At 44.4% G+C, this 9,823-nt stretch overlaps 1 protein-coding gene across 4 annotated transcripts in view; it reads left to right on the top strand.

Moving 5' to 3' along the window:
* The window catches only part of cabp4 (calcium binding protein 4), a 32,489-nt gene extending 22,922 nt beyond the window's left edge, over nucleotides 1-9,567 (top strand). For all 4 annotated transcript variants that reach the window (XM_036933456.2, XM_036933460.2, XM_036933457.2 and 1 more), the window contains 2 exons: nucleotides 3,604-3,751; nucleotides 9,290-9,567. In XM_036933456.2, the coding sequence (XP_036789351.2) occupies nucleotides 3,604-3,751; nucleotides 9,290-9,318 (177 nt within the window). In that variant the 3' untranslated portion in view covers nucleotides 9,319-9,567. The remainder of the gene's footprint in view (nucleotides 1-3,603; nucleotides 3,752-9,289) is intronic.
* The last annotated feature ends 256 nt before the right edge of the window (nucleotides 9,568-9,823 follow it).

The raw sequence follows: 9,823 nt of genomic DNA, 5'->3' as shown, positions 1-9,823 counted from the left end.
GATATTACAAACTGACCCTAGCCCCCCGACACATAAACTACTGCTGCATAAATACTGGAGGCTGAGACAGGAGGGGTCAGGAGACACTGTGGCCCCATCCGATGATACCCCCGGACAGGGCCAAACAGGAAGGATATAACCCCACCCACTTTGCCAAAGCACAGCCCCCACACCACTAGAGGGATATCTTCAACCACCAACTTACCATCCTGAGACAAGGCCGAGTATAGCCCACAAAGATCTCCGCCACGGCACAACCCAAGGGGGGGCGCCAACCCAGGTACTAGCCAGGTTATGAGTGACTTCTGATAGCCCTTGCTAGTTTGATACATTCCCAGCCTTAGTTACAGTCATCCGTTTTCTTTCTCTCAAAATATTGAGTCATTGAAACTGAAACAGTGCATCCCGAATGGGTGGAAGCAGCAAACAATGTACCAGGCCAGCTGTGATTTACAACCTCACTGGACTACACACAATATACCATAATGCAAAATAATGTTTTTTTTGTTGTTTTGTTTTTACAAATTCATTAAATGAAAAGCTCAAATGTCTTGAGTCAATAAGTATTCAACCTTTTTGTCCTGGCAAGTCTAAATAAGTTCAGTAGTAAACCTTTGCTTAACAAGTCACATAATAAGTTGCATGGACTCACTCTGTGTGTGATAAAAGTAGTGGTTATCATGATTTTTTGAATAATTACCTCGTCTCTGTTCCCCACACATACAGTTATCTGTAAGGTCCCTGAGGCGAGCAGTGAATTTTAAACACAGATTCAACCACAAAGACCAGGGAGGTTTTCCAATGCCTCGCACCTATTGGTAGATGGGTGGAAATAAAAAAATAAAAGTAAACATTGAATATTCCTTTGAGTAAGTGAGTAATTACACTTTGGATAGTGTATCAACACTCCCAGTCGCTACAAAGATAAGGGCGTCCATCCTAACTCAGCTGCTGGAGAGGGAGGAAACCGCTCAGGGTTTTCACCACGAGGCCCATGGTGACATTAAAACAGTTAGAGTTTAATGGCTGTGATAGGAGACAACTGAGGATGGATCAACAATATTATATTTACTCAACAATAATAACCTAATTGGCAGAGTGAAAAGAAGGAAGCATGAACAGAATACAAATATTCCAAAACATGCATCCTGTTTGCAACAAGGCAAAGCAAATCACTTTTTGTCCTGAATACAAAGTGTTATTCCTGGGGGAAATCCAATACAACACAAAAAAAATACCTTAGAGACTTACCCAGAAAGACTCACAGCTTCAACCACTGTCAAAGATGCCTCTACAAAGTATTGACACAGGGGTGTGAATACTTATTGTATGTACAGGGCCTTCTGAAAGTATTCAGACCCCTTGACTTTTCCCACATTTTGTTACATTACAGCCTTATTCTAAAATTGATTTAATAAAAATTTAAACTCAGCATTCTATACACAATACCCGATAAGGATAAAGTGAAAACAAGAATTTAGAATGTTCTGCACATTTATAAAAACTACAAAACTGAAATACCTTATTTACATAAGTATTCAGACCTTTTGCTATGAGACTCAAAATTGAGCTCAAGTGCATCCTGTTTACATTGATCATCATTGAGATGTTTCTACAACTTGATTGGAGTCCACCTGTGGTAAATTCAATTGATTGGACATGATTTGGTAAGGCACACAGCTGTCTATATAAGGTCCCACAGTTGACTGTGCATGTCAGAGCAAAATAACCCACACTCAACGTCAACACAACAACGGAGATGATCGTGGACTTCAGGAAACAGCAGAGGGAGCACCCCCCAATCCACATCGACGGGACAGTAGTGGAGAGGGTATTAAGTTTTAAGTTCCAAACTGAATTGGTCCACCCACACAGACAACCTCAGGAGGCTGAAGAAATTCGGCTTGTCACCAAAAGCACTCACAAACTTTTACAGATGCACAATCGAGAGCATCCTGTCGGGCTGTATCACCACCTGGTACGGCAACTGCTCCGCCCACAACCGTAAGGCTCTCCAGAGGGTAGTAAGGTCTGCACAACGCATCACCGGGGGCAAACTACCTGCCCTCCAGGACACCTACACCACCTGATGTCACAGGAAGGCCAAAAAGATAATCAAGGACAACAACCACCCGAGCCACTGCCTGTTCACCCCGCTATCATCCAGAAGGCGAGGTCAGTACAGGTGCATCAAAGCAGGGACCGAGAGACTGAAAAACAGCTTCTATCTCAAGGCCATCAGACTGTTAAACAGCCACCACTAACATTGAGTGGCTGCTGCCAACATACTGACTCAACTCCAGCCACTTTAATAATGAAAAAATGTATGTCAAAATGTATCACTAGCCACTTTAAACAAGGCCACTTAATATAATGTAATACATACCCTACATTACTCATCTCATATGTACAGTATATACTGTACTCGATATCATCTACTGCATCTTGCCTATGCCGTTCTCTACCATCACTCATTCATATGTTTTTATGTACATATTCTTCATCCATTGACACTTGTGTGTATAAGGTAGTTGTTGTGAAATTGTTAGGTTAGATTACTCGTTGGTTATTACTGCATTGTCGGAACTAGAAGCACAAGCATTTCGCTACACTCGCATTAACATCTGCTAACCATGTGTATGTGACAAATAACATTTTATTTGATTTGATTTTGATTTGATAACAGGATTGTGTCGAGGCACAGATCTGGGGAACGGTACCAAAAAATGTCTGCAGCATTGAAGGTCCCCAAGAACACAGTGGCCTCCATCATTCTTTAATGGAAGAAGTTTGGAACCACCAAGACTCTTCCTAGAGCTGGCCGCCCGGCCAAACTGAGAAATCGGGGGAGAAGGGCCTTGGTCAGGGAGGTGACCAATAACCCAATGGTCACTCTGACAGAGCTCCAGAGTTCTTCTGTGGAGATGGGAGAACCTCCAAAAGGTCAACCATCGCTGCAGCACTCTGCCAATTACACCTTTATGGTAAAGTGGCCAGACAGCAGCCACTCCTCACTAAAGGGCACATGACAGCCCGCTTGGAGTTTGCCAAAAGGCACTTGATGACTCTCAGACCATGAGAAACAAGATTCTCTGGTCTGATGAAACCAAGATTGAACTCTTGGCCTGAATGCCAAGCGTCACGTCTGGAGGAAACCTGGCACCATCCCTACAGTGAGCATGGTGGTAGCAGCATCATGCTGTGTGGATGTTTTTCCGTGACAGGGACAGGGAGACTAGTCAGGATTAAGGCAGAGATGAACAGGGCCAAATACAGAAATCCTTGATGATCTTACTCAAGAAGACTCAATGCTGTAATTGCTGCCAAAGGTGGTTCAGCAAAGTACTGAGTAAAGGGTCTGAATACTTATGTAAATGTGATATTTCCATTTTTATTGTTCATAGATTGATAAGAAAAAAAAATGATTTAATCAATTTTAGAATTAGGCTGTAACCTAACAAAGTGTGGAAAAAGAAAAGGGGCTTGAATACTTTTCAAAGGCACTTTAAATAAGATATCTCTGTATTCCATTTGAAATAAATTAGCAAAAAATCCTTTAAACATGTTTTCACTTTTTCATTATGGGGTATCCCCCCCCCCCAGTTTGACAGCGACGGAGATGGGCGCATCACCTTGGAGGAGCTGAAGGACAGCATGAAGGCCCTGCTGGGTGAGAAGTTGAAGAAGGGTGAGCTGGAGGAGATCCTCCAGGATATCGACCTCAACAAGGACGGCGGAATAGACTTTGACGGTGAGGGGAGGTGGATAAGGGGGGGGGGTGGATGAGGGATAGGTGGGGGTTGAGGCTTTAGAAGAGAGGGAGGGGGTAAGAGGGACAGAGGGGATGGGAGAGGGGATAAGGGTCAAGAAAGGGGAGAGGATGAGGGAGGAGAGAGGATAAGGTAGGAGATGAGAAAGGATAGGAGAGGGAGGGGAGAGGAGGAAAGAGCAGAGATTAGAACAGTGAATGTAAGGTGTGTGGATAGATGATCCAATCTCATCAGTAGTGCATTAAGGTAATCATTACAATGCACATATTGCAGACATGAGTCGGGCATGGCTGCTTATGGTCACATGATGAGGTAGCCCCGCCTGCAAACTTCAAAAGTAGTGTCTGCCGTTAAACCAAAATGGAATTTCCTTCTGGTCTAATTGTCTAAAAGAGGGTTCCACAACTGGCACGCGGGTCAAATTTGGCATGTGTGTGATTTTATTTGGCACCCTGTTTTCTGAGCAAAAAAAATATTTTTTGTATTATTATTTTTGGTTGGACATAAAATACTGTAAAAGTGATTTTAATTTTGGAAATCTGTTCCAAAGTATTTCCATGCATAAGAGTGATACAGTGGGGAGAACAAGTATTTGATACACTGCCGATTTTGCAGGTTTTCCTACCTTTTCCTACAAAGCATGTAGAGGTCTGTAATTTTTTTATCATAGGTACACTTCAACTGTGAGAGACGGAATCTAAAACAAAAATCCAGAAAATCACATTGTATGATTTTTAAGTAATTCATTTGCATTTTATTGCATGACATAAGTATTTGATTCATCAGAAAAGCAGAACTTAATATTTGGTAAAGAGATCATACGTTTCCTGTAGTTCTTGACCAGGTTTGCACACACTGCAGCAGGGATTTTGGCCCATTCCTCCATACAGACCTTTTCCAGATCCTTCAGGTTTCGGGGCTATCGCTGGGCAATACGGACTTTCAGCTCCCTCCAAAGATTTTCTATTGGGTTCAGGTCTGGAGACTGGCTAGGCCACTCCAGGACCTTGAGATGTTTCTTACGGAGCCACTCCTTAGTTGCCCTGGCTGTGTGTTTCGAGCCATTGTCATGCTGGAAGACCCAGCCACGACCCATCTTCAATGCTCTTACCGAGGGAAGGAGGTTGTTGGCCAAGATCTCACGATACATGGCCCCATCCATCCTCCCCTCAATACGGTGCAGTCATCCTGTCCCCTTTGCAGAAAAGCATCCCCAAAGAATGATGTTTCCACCTCCATGCTTCACGGTTGGGATGGTGTTCTTGGGGTTGTACTCATCCTTCTTCTTCCTCCAAACACGGCGAGTGGAGTTTAGACCAAAAAGCTCTATTTTTGTCTCATCAGACCACATGACCTCCTCCCATTCCTCCTCTGGATCATCCAGTTGGTCATTGGCAAACTTCAGACGGGCCTGGACATGCACTGGCTTGAGCAGGGGGACCTTGAGTGCGCTGCAGGAGTTTAATCCATGACGGCGTAGTGTGTTACTAATGATTTTCTTTGAGACTGTGGTCCCAGCTCTCTTCAGGTCATTGACCAGGTCCTGCCGTGTAGTTCTGGGCTGATCCCTCACCTTCCTCATGATCATTGATGCCCCACGAGGTGAGATCTTGCATGGAGCCCAAGACCGAGGGTGATTGACCGTCATCTTGAACTTCTTTCATTTTCTAATAATTGCGCCAACAGTTGTTGCCTTCTCACCAAGCTGCTTGCCTATTGTCCTGTAGCCCATCCCAGCCTTGTGCAGGTCTACAATTTTATCCCTGATGTCCTTACATAGCTCTCTGGTATTGGCCATTGTGGAGAGGTTAGAGTCTGTTTGATTGAGTGTGTGGACAGTGTCTTTTATACAGGTAACAAGTTCAAACAGGTGCAGTTAATACAGGTAATGAGTGGAGAACAGGAGGGCTTCTTAAAGAAAAACTAACAGGTCTGTGAGAGCTGGAATTCTTACTGGTTGGTAGGTGATCAAATACTTATGTCATGCAATAAAATGCAAATGAATTACTTAAAAATCATACAATGTGATTTTCTGGATTTTTGTTTTAGATTCTGTCTCTCACAGTTGAAGTGTACCTATGATAAAAATTACAGACCTCTACATGCTTTGTAAGTAGGAAAACCTGCAAAATCAGCAGTGTATCAAATACTTGTTCTCCCCACTGTATATGTGATCGTATACAAATGTAAGCAAGGATTGAAACTATTACGTTTAGTCAAATATTATATCTATTTGGGCTTATTGCGGCCAATTTGCAGTCTACAAATGATTTGCAATTATGTGCCAGCCCCCTGACCATCCATTCAAGAAAAAAAACAGCTAGCAGCTGGTCTAAAACATTGGTTACACCTGTGGGAGACCCGGGTTCATATTCTGCACGTTACACTGGCTCCCAAAGTAGGGAAGTAGGTGTGATTGTAGTGGACATGAATCGTGTTGCTCATGGTCACGTGATGAAGTAGCCCTGCCTGCGAACTTCAAAACTAGAGTCTGCCCTCAGACGAAGGGAGTACTTTATTTTGGTCTGAGACGGTGACTCCCGTGGGAGACGCGGGTCCACACATGGCACACACACCTTAGGACTGCTCAAAGACGCCACACTTCACACGGTTTCAAGCCACCGCACACACACACACACACACACGTCTCAATTACTATAAAACAAGACCTGTCTCATGTCCCTCAGTAAGCCCACCACCACCACCCCAAAAAAAATGCATGCTTGTGTTTGTCCAAGCCAATCGAAGTCCCAATCAATAATAATAATTGGAAACATGTGGACGGGAGTGTCTGCGTTAGCAGGGGATCAATAAGCAGGTGGCCCACGCATTATGAACAATTAGCCCCTGGGGCGATACAACTAGCCTATCCCTCTTACTGGGCCCTCCAGCCATCTCGACAAATCAATTGTTGAAGTTTAGAAGACAAGACATTGTCTGAGATCCAAATGGCACCCTATGCCATACATAGTGCACTACTTAAGTCATTCAACAGCCAAGGCCTTAAAGAAGCATAATGGAACATGTAACCAGAGGGACTGAATAATGATGGGATGGATGGGGCCTGCCTATGGTTATTTGATGGCTACTACTGGCTGGAGCCATGTTGTGATTGACAGGTGGGATAGATTGATGTTTGATTGACAGATGGGAGGCATGCTGAGGGTGCAGGTGACACGGTGAGATCGGTCATGCTTGGTTAACCAATTTGTTTTAGAGAAATTTACAGTCTGGGAAACAGGAAGGAGGAAACGGGCAGCTAGACAGGAAGGGAGATTTGTGAGAGGGGTGATGGGATGCAACCTCAGAGCATTTTGTATGATTATGCATGTAAAACCATAACACTCCATTTAGTATGACATATTATGGTTCGTATGGTATGTGTTCATTTGTGGATGTCCGTCACCCATGTTGTATGATATGTTATACAATTTATATTATAAACTCAGCAAAAAAAGAAACGTCCCTTTTTCAGGACCATGTCTTTCAAAGATAATTCGTAAAAATCCAAAGAGCTTCACAGATCTTCATCGTAAAGGGTTTAAACACTGTTTCCCATGCTTGTTCAATGAACCATAACAACTAATGAACACGCACCTGTGGAACGGTCGTTAAGACACTAACAGCTTACAGACGGTAGGCAATTAAGGTCACAGCTATGAAAACTGAGGACACTAAAGAGGCCTTTCTACTGACTCTGGAAAAACACCAAAAGAAAGATGCCCAGGTTCTCTGCTCATCTGCGTGAACGTGCCTTAGGCATGCTGCAAGGAGGCATGAGGACTGGAGATGAGGCCAGGGCGATAAATTGCAATGTCCGTACTGTGAGACGCCTAAGACAGCGCTACAGGGAGACAGGACGGAGAGCTGATCATCCTCGCAATGGCAGACCACGTGTAACAACACCTATATCCGAACATCACACCTGCAGGACAGGTACAGGATGGCAATAAAAACTTCCCTTGTTACACCAGTGCTCAGACTGTCCGCAATAGGCTGAGAGAGGCTGGACTGAGGGTTTGTAGGCCTGTTGTCAGGCAGGTCCTCACCAGACATCTCCGGCAACAACGTTAACCTGTTGGGCACAAACCCACCATCGCTAGACCAGACAGGACTGGTAAAAAGTGCTCTTCACTGATGAGTCGCGGTTTTGTCTCACCAGAGGTGATGGTCGGATTTGCATTTATCGTCGAAGGAATGAGCGTTACATACACCGAGGCCTGTACTCTGGAGCGGGATCGATTTGGAGGTGGAGGGTCCGTCGTGGTCTGGGGCGGTGTGTCACAGCAGCATCGGACTCAGCACGTTGTCATTGCAGGCAGTCTCAACACTGTGCGCTACAGGGAGGACATCCTCCTCCCTCATGACACTCCAGCATGACAATTTATTTTGAAATGTGTTATTTATTTAACCTTTATTTAACTAGGCAAGTCAGATAAGAACAAATTCTTATTTAAAATGGCGGCTTACCAGGGAGCAGTGGGTTACCTGCCTTGTTCAGAGGCAGCTCGGGGATTTGATCTTGTTACGGTTACTGGCCCAACGCTCTAACCACTAGGCTACCTGCCGTGACAATGCCACCAGCCATCCTGCTCATTCTGTGCGTGATTTCCTGCAAGACAGGAATGTCAGTGTTCTGCCATGGCCAGCGAAGAGCCGGGATCTCAATCCCACTGAGCACGTCTGGGACCTGTTGGATCGGAGGGTGAAGTCGTCTGTGAGAAGATTTGAATTAGCAACCGTCGGGTTGCTAGACATTCCTATTATACACCAACCCATCCTAACGTAACAATCTTTCTGATGTAACCACGCCGAACGTAACATATCATACTAAATGCAGTGTGTTGGATTTACGAACAGAATTCTACGAAATTTTCTGAGACCGGGTTGTGGGATGAATTCCGATTCAAACCCTATAGTCTCTACATCAACCCTATGCACACCTATGGACCCGAGGGGTGGTCATGTGTGCTTAAGAAATATGCCCTGTAATAGGTTGGGTGTTATATTACAGCATATTGCTTCATACCTGTCCAATTCGTCCAGATATACAAGTGCCTGGGGCCAGTGGGAGGTAGGTGTATGGGCCTGGGGATCGATTTGGAAACTCAAATTGGACACAAATTCCCTGGTTCTGTTACAGCCCCACTCCGTACCTAGCTTTAACTAAGGAATGACTAGGTCGTTACATCTACTGAGTTCTTTGTATTACTATACAGTGCCCACTAAACACAAGGTCCGTGGAGCACAAACACTACTGTAAAAATTACTGTCATATAGGACTGTAAAATCAAGGGTCACCCTCAAAACTAAAATAGTCCCCCCCACCCACCTGTCTTTTTTAATTAACTGCGGACAGAATGGAAATGACATTGTTATTATCATCACACCGTGAGTTCTACTGGCATCCAATGCATTTTAATGAGGGCAGGATGTAAACATGGGGTTGTGTCTTGTGTTGCCCCCTGGTTCTAATCAATGGGATCTGGTGCTGTCTGTCTCCCCCCTCCCCCCTGCAGAGTTTGTCATGATGCTGTCGTCGCGGTAGCCTGCCTCAGCCGTCAGACTAACTAGCAAGACGCCCTGGATGAGGTCTGGATCTCCACACAAGTGGCACAGTTCTTGTGTCAATTTCCTGTAGCATTGTGCATAATGTCTGTATGAAACGATTTTGCATATTCAGAAGATTTAGATCTGAATGATTTTCTAGTGGAAAGACTTAGATTGTAAGATAACAATTTAGGTCAAATTGTTGCCTTTTTAAAATGATTTACAATAAACTGGTTTAAGCAATGCAGCAGAGGGCGAAGGATGAGTTATGAAACAAGACGAGTGTTGCATTGACTCACCACTGCTATGTAAGAGCTATGTCGCCACCTTGTGGAAGCATTCTGAACAACCAATTGAACAGAATGTCCTGAATGTTGCAAGCGTTTCCTGATGACGTAACGAACACCCAATGCATAACACTGGGATCGGGATGGTTACATTGACAATGCGTTACGTTCATGGGTTAGATTTACTCCAGACGTTAACATAATACCACTTGAGGC

The sequence above is a fragment of the Oncorhynchus mykiss genome, chromosome 10 (assembly GCF_057628025.1).
Source record: "Oncorhynchus mykiss isolate SJ-2025 chromosome 10, ASM5762802v1, whole genome shotgun sequence".
Classification (NCBI taxonomy): Eukaryota; Metazoa; Chordata; class Actinopteri; order Salmoniformes; family Salmonidae; genus Oncorhynchus; species Oncorhynchus mykiss.
Note: the sequence above shows the minus strand (reverse complement) of the source record. Positions and strands in the feature narration are given on the sequence as shown.